This window comes from Hipposideros armiger, unplaced genomic scaffold (assembly GCF_001890085.2).
Source record: "Hipposideros armiger isolate ML-2016 unplaced genomic scaffold, ASM189008v1 scaffold_261, whole genome shotgun sequence".
Classification (NCBI taxonomy): Eukaryota; Metazoa; Chordata; class Mammalia; order Chiroptera; family Hipposideridae; genus Hipposideros; species Hipposideros armiger.
Genome location: NW_017731611.1, coordinates 2,005,279 through 2,030,369, shown reverse-complemented (window position 1 = coordinate 2,030,369; position 25,091 = coordinate 2,005,279). Strand labels below are relative to the sequence as shown.

The window sequence follows — 25,091 nt, the reverse complement described above, 5'->3', positions numbered from 1 at the left end:
CTGTGGAGGGCAGTGTCACTGGCCCTCATATGTGGGAGCCGAACCGGGGCCCTCTGGCGTCCCAAGCCAGCTCTTAACCAACGCGCCACTCTGCCGGCCCATCCCAATTTTTTTCTTGGTAATCAGGACCAGGCATCCTAGCTAGTGCCCCCCTCCTTTGCTAGTTAATACAGTAGCATGAGGAGTACAAAATGGCCAAGTAGCATTCTCAAATTCTACCTCAATGGCAGTATTGTGGAACATTGCATACTTGGGAACTATGATCTCTGAACCACGTAAGCCCAAAGTTGTAGGAAGCAAAAATTCGTTAAGTTGTTAGGCATAATAAGAAGAGCCATTACCACCACTTAATTCCCATACTCATGTTTCCTGGCAACATGAGAAATATCACTATGTTTTGGTCACTGGTAAAAAGCATATACCACATCCTTTAAGGTGGAGCTCCAAGCTTTGAGGGTGTTGTCTCCCAACCTGTCTTTAGCAGTCCTGTCCACTCTTCTGCCAAGCTAGTTGCTTCTGGTAATGTTACACACGAATGATACCAGTGCTGCATTTCTTTTGTTGTGAAATACTTTCCATGGTTAGAACCAGTGTTGTATGGAGAGCCATAGATCAATAAGGCATTCCCTAAATCCATGAGTGGTGGTGCTGGCAGAACCATTGCTGTCAGGGATGTCCATTTCATATCCAGAAAACTGCCTTTTTAAGTGAGGACAGATCACTGTCCCCTCCATGATAGACACGATCCATACCAGATCCCTGAAACATGGTGCCATGTTGGTCTTGTTGTTTACATTGTAGGCAGCATGTTCCCTAGCCACATTCAGACTTGGTGAGGGGTAGTTGATGTTGTGCCTATACTTAACCGCGACCCCTATTGGCCTGGGCTCATTTTACATTAATATATTGAGCAGCCCTGGGATAGCAAAGGAAAAACAACTGCCTGACATCAACAGAACAATGTCATGTTAATCCAGGTTGACAGCCTCTTTTTTTTTTCCAAGGGCTGCCCTATAAACATTTGTCTTAGAAACATATGTATCTTTTGTGTCTATTCTAAAAGACCCATTTCCATATTTCTTCCCCAGACTTTCCTTTTCCTCTTTGCAAGTCCTGATCAGCCGACCAACCCATTAAGTATCAATATAGAAATGTACCTCAGGCTCTTTTTCCGTCCAAATGAAGTGGTCAACCTGTGGCACAGCCTTAAGTTCTCCTTCCTGGGAGGCTTTTCTTTCACTACTGTCTTTCAGGGATATCTTTGATTGGGGCTATAATGCCTTAGCAGTCTATTTGTGGTTGGTGCCAGTATATAATACGTAACCATTTTTCCTTTCCCAGTTCCAATTTTTCCTTCCTCAGTTAACTTAATCCTCTTATATATGAGGTGTGATAAAAAAATATGGTATTTAAATTTAAAAAAATTATTACAATAAAAGACACATTGCCAGCAGTCCCCTCAAAATACTCCCCTCACTTTGAACGCACTTATCCCATCGTTCTTGCTACTTTCTGAAGCAGTTCTGGAAGTCCTCTTTCATGAGTATCTTTAGTTGTGCTGTCATTGCTGCCAGATACTGAGTATGTCTCTTTCAATTATTCATTCAGGCTCTGGGGGCAAAACTGCAGGGCATGTTGACAGATTGTTTGCACCAAGTGTGAGTGGATTTGGGCCAAAATTTCATTTACCACCCTAATCTTCCACTTTTATATCCTAGGAATTAGTCTTAGAGTTAGCATATAGTAATCCCCTATAGATTTAGATATTTCCCTTTTATCGATACACAAACACCTTAATAAATGGCTGCAGATCTCTTAGGGGAAGTCTTAGAGGAAAATTTACAATACATACATGTGGCTCTGTTGCATTGTTTTTTTGGGGAACCAGGGACTTTATGTCTGTGAACCAACTTGTGTTTGAAAACTGGGAGTGACTGTAACTCTCCATTATGGTTGGGAAGTCAGGATTTAGACTGCGAGGTCTAGGGTTTTTACTGTTTATAGATCAAGTAATATTTTAGTAGACTGATTTTTAATTTTGTTCGTTAGAAATACCATGTTCAATTAAGCATTACTAAAGCTCTCTGCAGGTTGAAATTTTCTGATTGGCACTTTTGGTCCATGCTGTCTCTTAACATAATTGCTCACACCTTTTTCTTACTAAATTCTGCCATTTGACCTCTGCACCCTGGGATCTCATCATGCCTATTATGAAGTCATTTTCAATGGTGCCATCTCTCCATGTCATTCCCAATTTACAGGAGGCAGCCACAACAGAGTTTTTCAAGAACACAGATTCCCTTACTAATATATTTATGAATGTTTTAGTGCATTGTCCTCTGGGACCTCATGGATGGTATAGCAGGAGGATATGTCCATAATCAAGTTGTACCTGCTAAATCCACTCGAGCATTCCAATTTTTCTAAGCATCTCGATTTCTTTTACATTTTGCCAGGAAAGTTTGGGCATTTCATCCTCATTAAATGTGGACTCCTTTGGGACTTAAATTTCATTCAGTCAACAAGCAAACTATTAGAGGTACTTGAAGCTGCTTAAGCAAACATGTTGTATTTGGCCCTAGCCAAACTCTTGTGGTCAGACTTGCTTCAAATTCATTTTATACCTAACCCCTAGGTTTTTGCGGATATAATTTATGAAAAGCTTATAATTATTTTTGGATATAAGCTGTCCTCTTTCAGTTACGACATTGTACTTGTTTTCTTTGAGCATGCCTAGATTTGATTTTGGACGCAATAGGAATGAATGGTGGGGGTAAGTTTTGAGAACAGGTATTTCCTTTCAAGGCAACTATCTTATTATTAACAATTTTCAGTCAAGAGGTGGTTGGCCTTCTCAGACATGAGAGGAGGAGCTGTTGATGCTTACAAAAGAGGCTCAAAGAGACTCCAGGGGTTCGAGAGTCTAACCTTCATCTTGAGTCCACTCAGGTTAGCTCCATTCCACATCCTAGAGTCCCACTCCTTCTCAAACAGTGCCTTAACTTTTACAAAAGAGACTTAGAAAGTTGTATATTCACCTTTCACTATAATTATGCAAGCTACAAAATTAAATTTTGGGTCTAATTCTCAGCAGGATCATACCTGTGGTTGCAAGAAATAAGAAACTTTTTAAAGGACCACTTCCAGAGCTCTGTAGCTTTCTTATCATGATGAACTGAAAGTTAAAGACCCTAAATAGTCAGTTTCTTTTGTAAGCTCTCCATTAGAACCAGAAGCAGCCAGTCCACAGGCCTTGTCATTATTACGGCTTAACAAGTCAAACTGTCATTTGGTCCCCTTAGGCACTTGTTTCAATAGGTATGTAATCATGATTAACTACAAATGATAATTAATCATGCCAACTATGTCTTAGGTTACAAATATCCCATTTTCCATTGGCAAGGTTCTCAGCAGTGCATTCAAGGTTAAGTACATAATATAGCCAATTCCTGAAATCTATGTTTCCTGGTACTCCTCCAGTATCAAGAAAATAAAACCACACTAGGGTATTTCAAAAGAAGGAATTTAATGAAGCATTGGTTAAACAGGTGTGGAAGACTAAAAGAGCCAAAAAATAAAACTGAAGTAACCTAGATAGAATAATTGCTTCAGGAAGTTACTGCTGTTAGGTCTAGGGGAAAAGGGATTAACAGAATTTTGAAGCTCAGGGGGCCCCTTGGAGCGAGGATCAGACCTCTATGGAGTGCTTACTGTCCAGCCACCACTGATATCTCTGAGGGGATGTCAAGAAGCTGTTGTAAGAATGCTGGGGAGTGTGGGGGTTGGGGGAGTTGGCAGGAGACTGAAAACCAGAGGGTGATGCTGCAAGAAATGCATGCAGACAGGAAGAAGGAAGTTGTCCCCCCACTTTTGCTAATTATCTGGTATCCCCTATTGGCAGAATCTATCAGGAAATAATATGCCAAAGGGAAATATATAACTTTGCAGAATTCTAGCCCCAGCATTACTTGAATAGATCATAGAATGTAAATTTGGAGTTAAGAAAACAGTAAGTCAGTGACCAGCTTACTAACTTTAACCATGTTTCTTGGGTTCTGAGAAGTTGTGACAACATTTAGAGATGTGAAGTATCACTGCACAGGTTCTATTCATAGATACTTAGGAGCCCGCTTTGGATTCCAACAGTGATATTCTTTCCTGCTTTGCACATTTTCTCTGTTGCCATGTCTTCCTTTCAAAATTACTTTCTTTGAATCTAACAACTGGGAGAAGGGGTAGGTTTTTGTCTGTGGATCAGTGATTACCAGAGTATCTGAACTCTGGTGAGATCTAAGCTAGTTACTTTCAGACTTTTTTGACCATGCCCTACAATGAGAAATACTTGGAATCCAAAACACATATATGCAAATATGTACCAGAATCAAAAGTTTTATGAAACAATATTTGGTCCTAACTATTAAGTTACACAGACTGATAATTGATAATTTCTATTATGTTCTGTTCCGTTCATTCCATTCTATTCTTTAAGAGACTATCACAATTCACTGAATCAATAGTGACTAAAGCAGAAGTGTGAAGTAAATGTAAATATTTTTCCTGCTTAATTGTATGAACAGTGCTTAGCTTGGCATGTTTTTGGTCATTCTTGTTGTTATTCCTATTCTGGTTCCCAGTTCATTGTTTTTTGTTAAATTCAGGATGAGAAGAAAGATGTTTTACAACTGAGCTGTAGTTCTGGTGGTGATGGAAGATATGTACAGTAATGTTTCAGTGGAAGCATTCCTTATGTTCCTTCCATTCTTCCAGTGAGGAAAAGAAGTGACAATATATATGATAAATTAAGTCAGAGAAAACCCAATTCTTTAACTATTATTCCTCAAGACATTGGTTTATCAAATATTTGAGTACCGTCTATATAGTATAAAATCTTGAGCTCAGGGCAAAGGCTATAGCCATTAAAAACACAAATGTCAGCTTTGCCCTTGTGGAACTTACATTCTACTAGAGACTTAAATGTCAAGTGATTGATTATACAATTAAATATATAGTTATTGATAGTGGTGAGGAATTTGAACTAGTCTGAGGCAGTAAAACATGCTCTGATTTGAAAAGCATTTAGTGTGAGCTATGAAGGATAAATATTATTAGCTAGAAAAAACCATGGAATTTGGGGATGGGATGGGAAGGAAAGAATAGTGTTAGAAGGAGTAGTCTGTGGCCCCCCATGAAACAGAAAGATCAAGGTGAGAAAGAAGAAATGAAAGACTGTTGTGGCTGTTAGTGTAGAGAGGTGGAGATAGCACAGCACAAGATGGGAATGGGAAGGCACATAAGATCAGATCATACAGGGCCTTGTATGCCACTTAAACCATGTGAAGAGCAGAGGGGAATATCGAAGAAAGTGATATGAAGACCTTTCTGTCTTTAATTTCACTCTGGTGGTGATATGGAATGAAATGCAAAGGAGGTTAGTTAGGAGGCTTCTGCATTAATCCACACGAGAGGTGATTGTGGCCTAGACTAGGGTGGCAGCTTCAGAAGGAAAAGGTGGGTGACTTACCTAAAAGATACTTAGGGGCCAGCCAGGTGCTCAGTTGCTTAGAGCGCGAGCTCTGAGCAGCAGGGTCGCTGGTTCGATTCCCACATCGGCCAGTGAGCTGTGCCCAAGCTGAGCTGCCGCTGAGCTGCCAACAGGTGGCAGGATGGCTCAGCTGGTGAGAGTGCGTGCTCTTAACAACATGGTTGCTAGATTGAAAGCAGCGACTGGACTTGAAGCTGAGTTTGAGCCCTCCACAATTAAGATTGAAGGACAACAACGTGACTTGGAGCTGATGGGTCCTGGAAAAACACAATGTTCCCCTTCCCCAAGTCCCCGACACTGTTCCCTTCCCCAATAAAATCTTTAAAAAAAAAAAGGTATTTAGGAGGTAAAATTGAAAGGACTGATTAGATCTGGGAATTGAGAGAGAAGAAGGGGTCAAAGATATGCCAGAGGTTTCTGGCTTGGGGAGCTGATATGAGGAATAAAGGGGGAGGATCAGGCTTGGGGAAACTTTGGATATACTGAGTTTGCAGTCTTACTAGGGACCAGGCATTGTGCTAAGCTTTTCATTAATAGAATTTTCCCATTTTACAAATAAGGCAGCTATTAAGTGAGCAAAGCCAGGATTTCATTATTTTTTTAAGAAAGGAAATATTTGAACATGTTTAAATGTTATTGAGAAGAATTCAGAAGAGAAGGAGGTGTTGAAGATACTGGAAAAGGAAGGGATAATCCATAATATAAAGCTAATGAGAAGATGGTTTTAGATTTTGCAAAGATAGAAAAATGTCTTCTCTACTTTATAAGAAGAGAGAAAGAGAGTGCATATGTGGGTTAGTTTGTGGATTTGATGTCAAAAAGTAAGGAAATTTTATCTTGATGGCATCTGTTTTCTCTGCAAAGTAGAAAAAATTGTCTTTTAAGATTGGGGCATGAGACAGGGAGAATGGAGGTTTAAGGATGGTAAAGTTTCAAAATAGTTTTTGTGGAAAATAGAGTTAATGTTTGAAGTAATGATTCATATTTGAGAATGGGTGAATTCACAGAGTTTAAAATGATGTTCTACCAACATCATCACTGCATAAGGCAAAAATCTAATTACGTAAATGCTCGATGGTATGTATGACACACTAATAGACATTGAAAAGCAAGAGTGGGACGGAGAGTAACGTGGCCTTCAGTCACTGGGAAAGATTTCGTGGAGGAAGTAGAACTTAAGTTAGGCCTTGATGCACAGGTTTCATAGGAAGAACAACAGAAGCCAAGTGTGGAGCAGGTCCTTAGTGGTTATCCGCAGTGATTTCGTTGATGATAACCTTTCTTTTATGTCAATATTTCAGTGACTATGGAGGTGAGACTATACCAGGACCTGCATTTGATCCAGCAAGTCACCCAGCTCCAGCTCCAGCTCCTGCTCCCTCTTCCTCTTCGGCATTTCGACCTGTAATGTCATCTAGGCATATTGTAGAGAGGCAACCCCGGATGCTGGACTTCAGGGTGGAGTACAGAGACAGAAATGTTGATGTGGTACTTGAAGACAGCTGTACTGTTGGTAAGGTTTTTTCCTACCATAGAGCCTTCACAAATAAACAATTTATTAGGCGAAGACTCAACTTCTATTTTTTTGTTTGACTGCTAACAAGAAGGGAAAAAAAGCAAACCGAAACTGTTTTCCCATATAGATTATTGTGGTTTATTTTTAAATACCATGTTGAGATTGAAGTAAGTTTGAGAATAATTTTTTTTGGTTCTACATATATGGAATGATATATGATGCTGTTTTAGGACAGGTGCTAATTAAACATCTAGGAACTTAAAAAATACCATGAGTACATTGCATATTGGACTTGATAGCCAAAGCTCACTCACTTTTCATACTGTGGTTAATGAGAGATCAGAAATAAGACATGTTTCTATCACTCCTTCTCCCTGCCAGGTGGATAAATGCTTCAGTACTGTCCTTTCAAAGGAAACTCAGAAGCGTATGCCTGCTATTTTTAGACAGACTACCAGATTTCTAGAGAACCTGTGTTGAACTCCTGTTTAGTTTAGATTATTTGATCCATGTTAATTGTAGAACCAGAAATTGTATTAATTTCTGTTTTAATGTAGTTTTGCCTTAAATCTAAACTCCAGATATTCCTGAAATTTTACTTCTGTTCCTTTTTGGGGAGATTCTTTTCTAATTTTATTAATTGAGGTACATTATAGGCAAAAGCAAGGCTGCTAAAAGAATGATCATTCCCAATAATCAGATTATTCCCTTATTTAAAACCATTTAGAAAATGTCCATTATTTTTAGGATAAAATTCAAATCTTTTAACATAGCTGTTAAGTCCCTGCTTGATCAGGTTCCTGCTAGATTTCTAGTTTTCATCCATTTACTCCCCTCGCTGCTCACCATGCCTGAGTTGTAATGGAAGTCTTTCAGTTCCTTGTATAGGTTGTTAACGCACTCAGGGTCTATGTGCTTGTTCCTCCTTCTGCCTGGAGTGCTCGCCTAGTCCAGCCATTTCTCCCTGTGCTCATCCTCATGCCCCCAAGTATTCTCCTTGCATCCTCTTTTAAAAATTGTTTACAAAACCCACCTAATATGATATCTAACGCCTAACATTTTTAAGTGTACAGTATAGTTTTATTAACTATATGCACATTGTTGTACAGCAGCTCTCTAGAACTTTTTCATCTTGAAAAACTGAAACTTTGTATCCATTGAACAGCAAATTTCTATTTTCCCTTCCTAATCCCCTGGCAACCATCTCTACTTTCTGTTTCTGTAAGTTTGACTACTTTAAATCCCTCATATAAGACTCATACAGGGGCTGGCTGAGTGGCGCATTGGTTGGGAGCTGGCTTGGGATGCCAGCTTTGAGCAGCAAGACCCCGGTTTATATCCCATGTCAGGGCCAGTGACACTGCCCTCTACAGCTAAGATGGTGAACAACAGCTCGACTTGGAGCTGGGCTGTCATGAGTTGCCGGTGAGGGCGTAGGCTGCAGCCCCTTCTGCAGTGGGCTGCCATAAGCTACTGTGTGTGGCCAGCAGCCAGCGTGAGCAGCTGGCAGCCAGTGTGAGCTGCCAGGAGCCGTTGTGAGTGGCCGTCCAGTGGTCGGTGACCGACCTGCCTTACTTGGGAAGAGCGCAATGATAATACCAACATGGGCCAGTGAAGCAACGTCCTCCACAACTAGACTGAAGAACAAAACGACAGCAACCCCGATTCCCCAGCGCTGTTCCCCTCCCCCAATTCCCCAATAAAAATCTTAAAAAAAAAAAAAAGACTCATACAGTATTTGACCTTCTGTGTGTAGCTTGTTTCACTTAGTATAGCCTCATGGTTCATCCATATTGTAGCATATAGGATTTCCTTCATCTTTAAAGGCTGAATAATATTCCATTGTCTATATATGTCACATTTTCTTTATCCATTCACCTGTTGATGGACAATTAGGTTATTTCTGCCTCTTGCTATTGTGAATAATGCTGCAGTGAACATGGAATTGTAAATCTCTTTCGAGACCCTGTTTTTCATTCTTTTGAATAAATACCCAGAAGTGGGATTGTTGGATCCTATGTTAGTTCTATTTTTAATTTTTTGAGGAATTTCTGTATTCTTTTTCCATAGTGGCTGTATATTTTATATTCCCACCAGCAGTGCACAAGGGCTCCAACTTCTCCACATCCTTGCAAACACTGATTATTTTCTGGTTTTAATTTTTTTGTTTTATTTTTAAATGTAATGGCCCTTTTAACAGGTATGAGATGATATCTCATTGTAGTTTTGGTTTGCATTTTCATGATGATTAGTGATGTTGAGCATCTTTTCGTATACCTGTTGGTCATTTGTATGTCCTCTTTGGAGAAATGTCTAATTGAGTCCTTTGCTCATTTTAAAATGGGATTACTTACTTTTTTGCTATTGAATTATAGATTATCTTTTTATATTTTTAATATTAACCCCTTATCAAATACATGGTTTGCAAATAATGTTCTCCCATTCTGTAGGTTTCCTTTTCACTCTGTTGATTATTTCCTTTGCTGCACAGATTTTTAGTTTAATGTAATCCCGCTTTTCTGTTTGTACTTTTGTTTATGCTTCTGGTGACATATCCAAGAAACCATTGCCAAGGCCAATGTTATGGAGCTTTTTGTTTTCTTCTAGTTTTATAGTTCAGATAGTACATTTCAGTTTTGAATCCATTTTGAGTTAATTTTTGTGTATGGTGTAAGGTAAAGGTCCAATTTCATTCTTTTGCATGTGGATATCCAGTTTTGCCTACACGCTTTGTTATAAGACTATCCTTTCCCCATGGTGTAGAATTGGCACCCTTGTCAAAGATCATTTGACTTATATGTGTGGGTTTATTTCTGAGTTCTCTATTCTGTTCCATTGGTCTATATGGCTGTCTTTATGCCAATACCATACTGTTTTGATTACTTTGTAAAATGTTTTGAAGTCAGGAACGTGAGGCCACCAGCATTCTTTTTCAAGATAGTTTTGGCTATTCAGGGTTCTTTGTGGTTTCATATGAATTTTAGCATTGTTTGTTCTAGTTCTGCAAAAAAAAAAAAGCCATCGGGATCACATTGAATCTATAGTTTGCTTTGGGTAGTATGGACATAGTTAACAATATTAAGTACTTCATCCATGAACATGTAATGTCTTTTCATTATTTGTTGTTTAATTTCTTTCAAAAATATTTTGTAGTTTTCATTGTATAAGGCTTTTGTCTCCTTGGTTAAGTTTACTTCTAAGTATTTTATTCTTTTTGATGCTATTGTAAGTGGGATTTTTCTGCATCTATTGAGATGATTATGTGATGTTTTCCCCTACATTCTGTTAATATGGTATATCATGTTGATTGATATTTACATGGTGAACCATCCTTGCTTCCCATGGATAAATTCCACTTGGTCATGGTGCATATGATCCTTTTAATGTGCTGTTGAATTTGTTTTTCTAGCATTCTGTTGAGGATTGTTGTGCCTATATTCATCAGGGATATTGGTCTGTAGTTTTTGTTGTTGTTGTTATTGTTCTTGTAGTGTCCTTGTCTGGCTTTGGCATCAGGGTAATGTCGGCCTCATAAAATGAGTTTGGAAGTGTTTCCTTCTCTTAAGTCTTTGGGAAGAGTTTGAGAAAGATTAATGTTAATTTTTCTTTAACTGTTTAGTAGAATTCTCCTGTGAAGCAGTCTGGTGCTTGATTTTCTTTGTTGGTATGTTTTTGATTACTAATTCAAAGCCCTTACTAGTTATAGGTCTGTTCAGGTTTTCTGTTTCTTCATAATTCAGTAGTGGTAGGTTATGTTTCTAGGATTTTCTTCTAAGTTATCCTATTGTTGTCGTGTAATTGTTTATTTTAGTCTCTATAATCCTTTTTATTTCTGTGGCATCATTTGTAATGACTCCTTTTTCATTTCTGATTTTGAGTCTTTGTTTAGGATAAAGGTTTGTCAATTTTGGTGATCTTTTCAAACATCAGCTCTTAGTTTTGTTGATTTTTTTTCCTATGGATTTCCTATTCTCTTCATTTATTTCTGCTCTAATTTTTATTTTCTCCCTTCTGCTAGTTTGGGCTTAGTTTTTCCTCTTTTTCTAGTTACTTGAGGTATAAAGTTGTTTATTTGAGATTTTTTTTTTAAATTTAGGCATTTTGCTATAAACTTTTCTCTTAGTACTTACTGCTTTTCCTTTATCCCATTAGTTTTGGTGTGTTGTCTTTTTGTTTTTGTTTGTCTCAAGATATTTTCTAATTTTTCTTTTGATTTCTTCTTTGACCAGTTGGTTGTTCAGGTTGTTTAATTTCCACATACTTGTGAATTTTCCCAGAAAAATGACATGTTAGGTCACAAACAAGTCTTAACATGTTTAAGAAGATTAAAATCATAGCAAGTATGTTTTCCAAACATGATATAATGAAACTAAAAATTAATAGTATTTTCCTTATGCCCCTTTCTTCTTAAATTTATTAAGACTTGTTTGTGACCTGACATGTTATCTATCCTAGAGACTCTTCCATGTGTACTTGAGAAGATTATGTATTCTGCTGCTGTTGGATGTAATGTTTTGTACATGCCTATTAGGTCTATTTTGTCTACAATATTGTTCAACTCCTCTGTTTCCTTATTGATCTTTTGTGTGAAAGTTTTATTCATCATTGAAATCCCCTATTATTGTGGTAATGTTGTGTAGTCTTCCCCTCAATTCTGTTGTTGTTTGCTTCACATATTGGGTGCTTTGATGTTGGGTGCATATATGTTTGTAATTGTTACATATTCCTGGTGAATTGACTGTTTTATGGTTTTATATGTCCTTTCTTTGCCGTGACAGTTTCTGATTTACAGTCTGTTTAGTCTGATTTATAAATTTGGCTCTTTTGTTACCATTTGCATACAATATCTTTTTCCATCCTTTCATTTTCAGCCTGTGTGTCCATGAATCTAAAGTGAGTCTCTTGTAGACAGAATATAGTTGGATCTTGTTTTTTTATTCCATTTAGCCAGTCTCTTTTTTTTTTTTTTTTAAGATTTTATTGGGAAGTTGGGGGAGGGGAACAGTGTTGGGGAATCGGGGAAGGGGAACAGACTAGTTGTGGAGGACGTCGCTTCACTGGCCCATGTTGATATTATCATTGCACTCTTCCAGGGTGAGGCAGATCGGTCGCCGGTCACAGGATGGCCTCTCACAGCAGCTCACAGCAGCTTATGCCAGCTGCCGGCTGCTCACAGTAGCTTACGGGAGCCTACTGCAGCCCCACTGCAGCCTACGCTGTTGCCGGTGATTCATGGCAGCCCAGCTCCAGGTCGAGCTGTTGTTCACCATCTTAGCTGTAGAGGGTACAGCATGACTGACCCTCATGTGGGATCCGAACCAGAGCCCTGCTGCTCAGAGCTGGCGTCCAAAGCCAACTCTTAACCAACATACCACTCGGCCGGCCTTAGCCAGTCTCTTTTTTGATTGGGGAGTTTTAACCATTTACATTTAAAGTAATTACTGATAGGGAAGGACTTAGTATTGCCAATTTATAAATTTTTTTTCTGTCTTACAGCTTTTTGTCCGTCTTTTCCGCTCTTGCTATCTTCCTTTGTATTTGTTGATTTTGGGAGTAGTGTCATGCTTTGATTCTTTTCACATTTTATTTTGTGTATCTTCTTTTTTATTTAAGTGGTGAAAGAGCAGTTGATTAGAAGACAAAGTACACTTCAAAGAGGTAGAAGCGGGCCTGAGCAGAAAGCAGTGGCTCAAGGGCCATTATTAGAAGAGAAAGTGCACTCCAGAGGGATTGGAGTGGGCAGAGCAAAAGCATGATTCAAAAGGTTCAAAGGGCCTTTTGTGTATTTTCTGTAGGTATTTTCTTATTGTAGTTACCATGGACTTACATAAGACATCTTAGTTATAGTAATTTATTTTAACTTGATATTTTCAATCATACACAAAACCTCTAGTATTTTACTCCCCTCCTTTTCATTATTGATGTCACAAATTACATCTTTTTGTATTATGTATCCATTAACATATTTTATAGCTATACTTATTTTTTATGCATTTGTCTTTTAACTTCTATACCAGATTAAGTGATTTAAACACCATGATTACAGTATTCTGTATTTGCCTACAGTACTCTGTAATTGTCTATATATTTACCTTTACCAGTAAACTTTATACCTCTGTGTTGCTGTACAGTGTGTTCTTTTGTTGCAACTTGAAGTACTTATAAGAATGTCTTATAAGGCAGGCCTAGTGTTAATGAATTCTCTCAACTTTTGTTCACCTGGGAAAATCTTTGTTTCTCCCTAATGTTTGAAGGACAGCTTTGCTGGATATAATATTCTTGCTTGCCTGGAATTTTTTTTTCCCTCAGTACTTTGCATATATCATCCTACTTCTTTCTGGCCTGCAAGGTTTCTGCTGAGAAATCTGATAGTCTTTTGGGGACTTTGTATGTGACAAGCTTTTCTCTTGCTGCTTTCAGTTTTCTCTTTGTTCTTTAATTTGACAATTTGATTTTAAGTGTTTTGATGTGGATTTCTTAGGATTCATTTGGAATCTTGTGTGTTTCATGAAACTGCATTTTTATTCCTTTTCCCAGATTTGGGAAGTGTTCAACCATTATTTCTTCAAATAAACTTTTTGCCTCTTTATTTCTCTTCTTCTCTGTTACTACCATAATGCATATATTGGTCTTTAAATGGTGTCCTATAAGTCCTTTAGGCTTTCTTCACGTTTTTCATACTTTTTCCTTTTTTCTCCTCTGAATGGATAATTTCAAATGACATATCTTCAAGTCCAGAAATTCTTTCTTCTGGTTGATCAGTACTGTTCTTGAGCCCCTTTAGTGAAATTTTCAAGTAAATTATATTTTTCAGCTCTAAATTTTCTGTTTTTTTTAAATATAGTTTCTATCTCTTTGTTGATATTTAACATACATTTTGTATTTTCAAAATCACCAAAACCCATTTACTGATATTTGAGATATATAATTTTATTTATCTTTACACTATTATTTAGTCAGCGTTGACCGTGTTTATTGCTCATGTGAATTTTCAGTAATATTGCCAAGGCATCCTTGGTGTATTAGTATTGGACCCCTCAGTAGGGTGTTACTAGGCCTTTACTTTCTTAGCTTAATGATGAATATTTTGTTATCATAGGGCAAAGAACTCACTGCCATATCACACTTTATTTTAAATCTTAAAATTATCTCGGATTTTTATCTGTTTTAAGAAAACTGGAATGTAGTCCTATATTAAATGTTAACTGCTATTATGTAGCACGTGGCTGAGTGGTTTAACAGTGTCTCATTTCAAAGTGACCTAGTTCTTTTCATTGATGAAATATTTGGTATATGGTGGAAGTTCATTGATATTTTGACCACTTGAACTGCTTTTTTATTGGTTCCCTCAGTTGGAGTGAAATCTCCTACTTATTTCAAAGGCAGTGATCAGAAACACTGGCATCTCTGGATTATATATGTTAATGTTATACTTTAATTTTATCTTAATTTGGAGATTATGACTATGGATTTAAAGTTTTGTTACAGTAACATGATAGAATTTTTAGAGATCACATTTTGAAAAAATATTGGCTTTATAATTCACTGTAAAAGCCCAAGTATGGTAGAGTAGAAGTAGTCAAGTCATCATTCTGTTTGAAAATAAATACAATTACAGTAGTTACAAATATATAGTAAATAAATTGATTTAAAATTAATTGTAAACCAGATATTGTTACTGTACAATATGCATCTTCTACTTTTCCTGTTTCAAATTTTTATTCTGGATTATAGTTAGTCTCCTATTATGAATCATATGCCAGTTAGAGAATCATGTCATACACCCTCTCTATTGGTTTGTTGATATGTATCACTGTGGAAGGTGTACTCAGGGATATATAGGACTTCATGGAAATTTTTTCTTCTCTCACTTCTTTCACTGTGTTTGATCTCCTAGTTTTATCATGTCACTTGAATCCATCTTTTATTATGAATCCCTTTGTTACAGTTCAGGAATTAATTTCTTTCATGAATTATTAAAATAAATCCTCTATCTAAGTATTTTTTCAGTTTTTTTCTTCATTTAGTCTGAATTTTACATAACTGTCTTATAGTAACCTTTACAGAACATAAATGTCTTCATATATCTTTCATTGATTCCCTAGTTCCTATACTTTATTTGATTTGACCTTTCTTGTTTAAGTTTTCTAGAAAACTCATAGTCATCTTTGAATACCCATGTAAATATCTCCCCTTTATGAAATCTTTCCTGACCGCCATAGACATATTTAAGTTGATTCATCTCCTATGATTTCATAAAATGCCATACAAACTTTAAAACTGGATTTTAACACATCTTATTCTTTCTTTGAGTTTCAGGTTTCTCTTGTGAATGTTAACTTCTCAAACACAGAGACAAGGTCTTATTCTTCTCTAAATTCTCTCTCTAAGCACAATATTTGACACAGAACAGTACCTGTTGAGAAAATAAATGGCTCAAAAATGAGCATATGTATATTAATTTACCTACCATAGGAAAAATTTAAAATACACGCATTAAAGTTTATGTGACCTGCAATATAATTGTTAAATAGTTTGTAGATATAAATTATCTTACTATCATTAAGGAACTGGATAAGTACTATTTTTTCTGTATATGTATAAATATTAAAATGCAAAGAGATAATGCAAAATAAGATAGTGCAGTTTTCCATGTTATTTACCAGGAGGACTCAGCAAAGTATAAAAGCAAGGATAAAGGCAGCCAAGAACTTTATATCAGAGTGACACCTAGTGGTCTGTTAATGTTTTTAGTGTTCTATTTATTACTAGTTTCATTTTATTACAGAATCCTTCTGGGTTATCTTATTTTGAATAAATTTAAAAATTAAAGCATTGGTTCTTCTATAAAATTTCTATCTGCTCTGAAGTAATGTGATCTGGAGGGTAGGAATTATTGTGCATTATTATATCTGTAAGATCTACCAATGGATTTAACCTTACATACAGGTATTTGTCCAATAAAGTTTGTTGAATCAGTGCTGTCAGCAAACTTACTTTTGCTGGGCCTGTTCACCATAACCTTAATTTTATGAATGTAGCAGAAAATGTTATTACTTGAACCATTTGCCCTTTTTTTTCTGTTTTTAATCTAATTGCTGAAACCTACCTTAATTATATTGGATACCATTTTAGTTTAAAACAATCAGATTGAGTATGGGAAGAGTTAAGACATTTAGCAAGTGTATTTTGAGCCTGAAAAAGTAGTTCAGGATATTTCAAACAAGTTTTTGTCTTGAATCTATAAACTTAGTTTCTGGTCTTGACTCTACAACTCAGATTAACTACATAATTTTTGGCACATGCCTTAACCCCTCTGTAACTTAGCAACCCTTTATGAATAGTAAGTACTATATAAGTTGTTTCCGTTGTTGTTGTTGTTAGTGCATATGAAAAGAAGGAAAGAGTAGCGAACTTACTTGCCTTGTACTGATGTTGGGAGTATGAAATGACAAAAGGACTGATCAGAGCTTGTACTTTTGGGGAAGAAAGCAAATGTTAATAGCACTGTTCTTTGGTCCATTTGCAAACTGATGTTTATTGCCTCCATGCCAACAATTATGTACTCCCCGAATTATATATAAGATCATTTTAAAATCTAAACAAGCAGCATCTCAAATTGTGGTCTTAATGTGCATAGTGTACTTTTATTTGTGCATTGGGAATGTTTCTTTAATCTAGTTTCATATTTCAATATACTGTACTTTCAGTAAATTAAAAAAAATAGAGCAGCATATAAAGAACAAATTGAGTATCTTCTTTTTCTCATTAACTGTGCTAATATCACTTTTGTATATAATTTAAGATTGCCATTTTATGGAAAGCCTTTAAATTCTACTCTATTTTTTGTGACGTTTATTGAAAATTATTTTTCTCTCAACTACTTTTATCTCTCATGTCACTTCTGTTGTCTTATCTTCAAAGCAAGGCAGTGAAGATCAGAAACCTAGACTTAATGTTTTCTAACATCTTTATTTTCTGTTGTTCATCTTTCAGTCTCTTCTTTCTCTGATACTTCCCTATAATCTTTGATACTTCTTTTGAAAGAGCCAGATTAACTATTTTTCTTTTTTTAAAAGAATAAACATACATAGTAATGGCTGTAATGGTAAGTAACTCTTTACTTTCCATGGTCTCATATTTAGCAATTACTACTGAAAATTAGGAAATAAATTCCAAAGACTTTTGTAAAATCAGAATAGGTCATTTTATTATATATGTTTGTTGGGCTTAAAATTATGCTAAGTTCTGAGGCTATATGTAATAAATCAGTCCTTATTTCAGAGGACTCCATGGTCTACGTCCAGATAGGAGAGGGGAAGAAGACATGGAAATAAAGAGTATTTATCCATTCAGATACTCATTAATTAATTAATTAATTCATTCATTCATTCATTCTCACTCACATACCTACTATACACCAGCCAGCTTGCTCACTATACTTCCTTTACAACCCTTACAACAACTGTGAGACAGATATTATTATCCCTGTTTCAAAGATGAAGAAACTAGGCTCAGAGAATTCCTGAACCACAAATTCAGTCTTAAACTGAATCTGGAATTCATGATCTTTCCAATGAAATAATTTCTATCATGAAAGTATAGACAGAGTGCTATTAGGACACTGAAAAGGAAGGAGTTCAATTTTAGCTGGTGTTTTGGGAGTGTGGAAAGGGAATAAATAGGGTTGTGGGGGTGGTCAGGAAAGATTTCAGAGAGGGGACTAGGCTATGAAATATGAGTCAAAGTATGTCATGTGGATAAAATGGGGGGAAAGTTTATTCTAGGCAGAAAAAGCACAGAGACAGGAAGGAGAATGGTGTTCCTAGAGGAATAATGAGGAATATGCAGTCTTGTGCATAAAGTTGGGGTTGTGGTCTTCAGTTAGTTGAAAGTTTACTTAAATAGAATCTCTTTTTCCACCAGTGACAGATTCATGCTATACCCTTCCCTCCTGTGATCCTGCCTTAGTCCTTGCCTCTGTCCTTTTTTATACTCAATGACTTATTTTCACATTACCTTGAGACAGCCAGAACCTGTAGCCCCATTTTATAGATGTGAGAGATGACAAAAGAGAATAAGTCGCATATTGGTTAATGGAGATTAATGGGTTTGGAGGGTATCTATAATACAGTGTAATTGGCCATGAATTAAGCAGTCTTTTCCACATTTTTGTCTTAGGGTCGTCTAGTGGGTGCTTAAATACTTTTAGCAATGGGATGCTCATTATTTTTAAGGCATTGACCTCCATTGTTCATCAACTCTGACTATAATTTTATAAATAAAAACATTTTATACACTAACCACATGCAAAAAATGAGGTATCAGTTATATGTGTTAGAAAGGAAGCACTCAGCAAGAAAACATTGCAAACTAAAAGAAAAAAAGGGAGAAGATACCTTTTAACTCTAATAAAAGTTTTAGTATTAGACCAGTGCTTATCCCATTATTCAATAAATGCATTCATCAAATATTTAACTAATGCCTACTATTGCCAAGGAACAAGCATATATAAAGAAGAAATTATGTCCACCTTTAAGGAACGAACATTCTCACAGGATAGACTTATTAAGAAACCATGAAACAATTGCTACACAAAGATACATAAAGTATATAGAGAGAGTACAGGGCAAGAAGTTACTCTAATATACTATAGTTAACAGTAGTGAATTGTATCTTTGAAATTTGCTAAGAGAGTACATCTTAAAAGTTCTCATCACAAGAAAAAATTGTAACTGTGTAAGGTGATTGATGTTAACTAAACTTACTGTGGTAATCAGTTCACAGTATATACAGATACCAAATCATTATGTTGTATACCTTGGACTAATACAATGTTATATATCAGTTATATCTCAATAAAACTGGCAAAATTACATACTGTAGATGCTAGTTGTTGTTACAGGTATTATTTCTGATGCATCACTTTGGGATACTTTTCCACTTTAGAACCATGATTCGTTTTAGGATGTCAGTGCTGCATATAAAGTATCACACATTGCCCACAGTGGGCTGAGAAAACGCAATTGGCCTATCTTCTTTCTTGATTGAAGCAAGTCATTTCATAAATGCAACCTAAATTAGCTTTTGGAATTAGTTTTTCATGACATCGCAGAGTCTCAAAGTGAGATGGTGATTGGAGTTAATTCTTGCCCTGTGCTCTCTCTCTATACTTTATGTATCTTTGTGTAGCAATGGTTTCATGGTTTCTTAACAAGTCTATCCTGTGAGACTGTTAGTTCCTCAAAGATGGGCATAATTTCTTCTTTATATATGCTTGTTCCTTGGCAATAGTAGGTATTAGTTAAATATTTGATGAATGCATTTATTGAATAATGGGATAAGCACTGGTCTAATACTAAAACTTTTAGAGTTAAAAGGTATCTTCTACCTTTTTTCTTTTAGTTTGCAATGTTTTCTTACTGAGTACTTCCTTTTTTTTTTTAAAGATTTTATTGGGGAATCGAGTAAGGGAAACAGACAAGTTGCTGTTCTTTTGTTCTTCAGTCTAGTTGTGGAGGACGTTGCTTCACTGACCCATATTGGTATTATCATTGTGCTCTTCCCAGGTGAGGCAGATGGGTCCCCGGCCTCTGGATGGCCACTCATGGTGGCTCTTGGCAACCCAGCTCCAGGTCGAGCTGTTGTTCACCACTTAGCTGTAGAGGGCGCAGTGTCACTGGTCCATGTGGGATCCTAACTGGGGCCCTGCTTCTCAGAGCTGGCGTCCCAAGCCAATTCTTTTTTTTTTTTTAAAGATTTTTTATTGGGGAACTGGGAGATGGGAACAGTACTGGGGAATTTGGGGAGGGGAACAGACGAGTTGCTGTCATTTTGTTCTTCAGTCTAGTTGTGGAGGACGTTGCTTCACTGGCCCAAGTTGGCACCATCATTGCGTTCTTCCCGGGCGAGGCACATCAGTCGCCGGCTTCTGGATGGCCGCTCACTGCGGCTGCTGGCTGCTCAAGCTGGCTGCTGGCTATATACGGTAGCCCATGGCAACCCACTGCCACAGGGGCTGCAGCCTACGCCGTCACCAGCGACTCATGGCAGCCCAGCTCCAGGTTGAGCTGTTCAGCATCTTAGCTGTGGAGGGCAGTGTCACTGGCCCTCATATGTGGGATCCGAACTGGGGCCCTCTGGCGTCCCAAGCCAGTTCTTAACCATCGTGCCACTCGGCCAGCCCTGAGTGCTTCCTTTCTTACAGGCCAATTCTTGGATAGCTTGTATTTCTGATTAGTTCAGACCATTGTACTCCCTTTTCTAAGACCAGCTTGCTTGCTATCTTAGTGGACTGAAGTTTGGAGAAGAGAATGCAATAATAGGAAGATGCACTTAATGTATGGCACAGCTAGATAATACCTCTTCTATCAACCCAGCAATCTCTTCCAGAAACCTAGTGTATCTTGGTATTTTTCGATTGTTGTACTTCTGAGCTGATTGTCTCTTTTCCACTGCTCTCCTGACCCTCTCTCTCCTTTTAGTCATTTATGTCATCACAGACTATTAGAGTGTCCCACAAACAGATTTGGTTTGGAAACTCCTTTACAAGGTTGTAAAATAGATTCTAGTTTGGAGAAGACCAAGAAGACCTAGCTATACTTTATTTAATTCTCACTCCAAAGATATAAAGATTATAGGTTAATTCAAGGGTATGTGATAACCCAGAAAAAAATATTGGGTTGTCGGAAAAGTTATGACGTGTTTTTTCTGTTTTTCGTTGCAAAAATGCCTCATGAGTTTTCCGACAACCCAATAGAACAAATTGCTTAGCCCTCATTTCCTGACTTGGTCATAACAATAGCTCTAACCCTGATATAGACTGACATCACCATAAGTTTCTCCAGGATTCTTAGGCATGTAGAAACCTTGACATTTTTGTTTGGCTATTCTTTTGTTTTTCCTAGTCAGATTAGATCCTTTTCCCCTTAACTATTCTGTTGTGGAAATACCAACTGTCAGTCAGATAGCCTCCTAATTATTTTCCCTACCTCTAGTAGGGATTCTTCATAGTGCTTCTTGCTCTCCTTGCATTTGTTTACACATTTGTTTATTCACTCAATAAGCATTTTCTACATTGACCCAATCCTACATATAGAATGGTGAAGAAAACAGGCATGGTATTTGTCTTCATAGAACTTACAGCCTAGTAAGGGGTATAGACATAACCAATTTATAAAGAATAAATTGCAGCTTATTATAACTGATCTTTTAAGAATACAAATATAATCATATCACTCCTGTGATTGAAAAAAATTTTTCATGTACCTTACCAACTGGCTAAAAAAGAAAAATCATATGATCATCTTAATACATAAAGGAAAAGCATTTAACAAAATTCAATATCCATTTGAAAAAAACTCTCCAAAATTAGGAATAAAATGTAAATTCTTCAACCTGATAAAGGACATTTACAATAATCCATCACCTAGCATACTTAATGGTGAAATACTGAATGCTTTCACCCCAAAAATGAAAACAAGATATTCATCCCTGCCACTTCTATATAGCTTTCTACTGGAGGTCCTCAACAATGCAATAAGGAGAGAAAAAGAAATAAAATACAGATTTAAAAGGAAGAATTGAAACTGTTTTTATTCAAAAATGATATAATTATGGAGAAAACCCCAAAGAATTTACAGGAAGGCTACTACAATTATTAATTGAGTTTAGCATGGTCAGAAGATACAAAGTCAACATACGAAAAGCAATTAATTTCTATATACTAGGAACAAACAATCAGAAACTAAAATTAAAAAATAAAATCTTTTTACAATATCATTTAAAAACAGACCTAGGGATAAATTTAGCAAAAAATATACAAGGCCTTACACTGAAGCTATAAAACATTGCTGAAAAGATCTAAATAAATGGAGAGAGATATCATGTTCATGAATAAGAAGACTCAATATTGTTAAAATGTCATTTTTTTCTTGCATTGCATTGTAGAATCAATGCAATTCCAGTAAGAATTTCAGCTTTAAAAAAAGATATTGACAAGTTGATTCCCATATTTATATTAAAATGTAGATGGCATAGAATGGTCAAAACAATTTTGAGGGCCAGCCGAGTGGCACGTTGGTTAAGAGTTGGCTTGGGATGCCAGCTCTGAGCAGCAGGGGTTCGGATTCCACTTGCTGGCCAGTGACGCTGTGCCCTCTACAGCCAAGATGGTGAACAACAGCTCGACCTGTGTGATGGTGAACAACACCGGATCTGGGCTGCAGTGAGTCACTGGTGATGGCGTAGGCTGCAGTGTGGGGCTGGCCGGCAGCTGGTGTGACCTTTTGTGAGCCGCTGTGAGCGGCCGGCCAATGGCCGGCGAGTGACTGCCTCACGGGGAAGAGCGCAATGATGATACCAACATGGGCCAGTGAAGCGACGTCGTCCAAACTAGACTGAAGAACAAAAAGGACAGCAACTTGTCTGTTCCCCTTCCCCGATTCCCCAATGCTGTTCCCCTCCCCCAATTCCCCAATAAAATCTAAAAAAAAAACCAATTTTGAAAAAGAACACACTTAGATGGCTTCATAGCACGTAAATATATATATATATTTTTTAGCTGAGACACCCTGCCACCTGTTGGCAGTTCAGTGGCAGCTCAGCTTGGGCTGAGACACGAACTGCTGTTGCTCAAGCTTGCACTCTTGAGAGAGCTCTTAACTACCTGAGCCACTCGGCCGGCCCCATAGCACGTAATGTTAAGGCAGTAATCATGACAGGATAGCATTGGCAAGAGACATATAGGTCATTGGCACAGAATACAGAATCTAAAAATAGACACACATATACCTGGTCAGTCAGTTTTTTACAACTTTCCAAGTTAATTCAATTCAGTGGGAATCAATACTCTTTTCAACAAATGGATCTGGCACAATTGGACATCCAAATGTCCTCTCTTCTACCACCCCCCCCCCAAAAAAAAAGAAGATGAAGGAGAACCTTAGCTTTTACACCACTTATAAATATTAACCCTGAAGAAGAAGAACCATAACCCTTATACCATGTACAATAATTAACATCAAATAATTCACAAGCCTAAATGTAAGAGCTAAAACTGTAAAATTTATGTAAGAAAATCTTTGACTTTGAGTTAGGCAGTTTTTCTTTTTTTCAGTTAGGACACAAAAAGCACAAACATAAAAGAAAAATTGAAATATTAAACTTCTTCAAAACTCTGTTCTCTGAAAGGCGTTCTTAAGAAAATGATTAAAAGATCAGCTGAAGACTGGGAGTAAATATTTGAAAAACACACATCTTATAAAAGGACTTGTATCCAGAATATCTAAAGAACTCTTAAAAGTCAATTTTTAAAAAAAATTTATTGGGGTGACAATGGTTAGTAAAATTACATAGGTTTCAAGTGTACAATTCTGTAATACATCATCTAAATATCATATTGTGTGTTCACCACCCAGAGTCAGTTCTCCTTCTATCACCATATATTTGACCCCATTTACGCTCTCCTACCACCTAAAACTCAATCTTAAGAAGACAAAACAACCCAATAAAAAATGAGCAAAGATTCTAACAGATACTTCATCAAAGAAGACATGGGTAGAAAATAATCACATGAAAAGATGTTCAACACCATTAGTTATTAGGGAAATGCAAACTAAAATCATAATAAAATACAGCTACACACCTATTAGAATGGCTAAAATTAAAAAGACTAAATACCAAGGGCTTGTATGGATGCAGAGCAACTTGAACATTCATACTTGTATATGCTGGTAGGAATGCAAAATGGTAGTGACACTTTTGAAGATAGTTTGGTAGGATCTTATAAATTAAAATATGTACCTGCTTTATGACCCAGTAATTCTTAGGTATTTACTCAAGAGAAATGAAAAATATGTCCCCACAAAGACTTGTACTTGAATATATAGCAACTTTATTCACAATTGCCCCAAACTGGAAATACCTCAGTTGTCTATCAACTGAGTGGATAAACAACTTAGCAATAAAAAGGAACAAACTACTAATGCAGGTAACAACATGGAGGAATCTCAAAATATTATGCCTAGTGAAAGGAGCCAGACACAAAAAGGAATGTGTTTAATTTCATTTGTATAACTTTCTGGAAATGCAAAACTAGTGAAAGAAATCAGATCAGTGCTTGCCAGGAATTAGGGATGGGGATGGAATTGACCACAAGGGAACATTTCGTGGTGATAGAAATGTTTATTATCTTGATTGTGGTGGTGCTGTCACAGGAATATACATATGTATCTGATCATTTCAGTAGATGGAGGAAAAAGCATTTGACAGTACTTAACACTCATTTCAGAAATTTTTTTTTAAACTTGCAATAAAGTAAGGATAGAAGGAAATTTTGTCAATCTGATTAAGCACATTGCTGAAGAACGTACAGTTAATATAATACTTTAAAGGCTACATACTTTCCTCCTAAGATCATGAGTAATACAAGGTCCATTCATAACATGTCTACTCAACACTTTACAGAAGATATGCAAAATAGTCACTAATTGCACAAAAAGATGTTTAATGTCATTAGTTACTAATCATTAGGGAATACAAATTGAAACCACAATGACAAACCACTCCCACTGTAATGGCTAAAATTGAAAAGACTAGAAAATTCTAATTATTGGTAGTGATATGGAGCAGCTGGAACTTTTGGTGGAATGCAAGATGGGACCATCACTTTGGAAAACAGGTTGACAGTTTTGTTTTGTTTTTCCAAAGAATATTTAATAAGGTCAATAACATGTTTTTTTAACATGTATTTTTATCTGAATCAAAAGCAAAACATTGTGTTAATTGGGTAAAAATGGCCTGCTTTATGTGTGTACACTGAGTGCAATTTAAAAAAATACTGTAATTATAATTTCAAACTTAGGAATTTGAATAGATGTCAGTATTCTCTCCTTTTTTCATATGGGAAAAGAAGATTCATTTAAAAAGCATTTGAAGATTGGACAAAAATTTTATAGCTGTATTCTTAGGATCACTCTGTAGAGTCTCCATGATTCAGATGATCTAAGGGAAGCTTCAGTTCAACCTGGTAGA

The 25,091-nt window shown here is 36.6% G+C and overlaps 1 protein-coding gene across 1 annotated transcript in view; it reads left to right on the top strand.

Moving 5' to 3' along the window:
* Positions 1–25,091, top strand: part of FAF1 (Fas associated factor 1) — a 409,817-nt gene that overhangs the window by 104,308 nt on the left and 280,418 nt on the right. Inside the window, exon 4 of the mRNA XM_019656527.1 lies at positions 6,844–7,055. Within this exon, the coding sequence (XP_019512072.1) occupies positions 6,844–7,055 (212 nt within the window). The remainder of the gene's footprint in view (positions 1–6,843; positions 7,056–25,091) is intronic.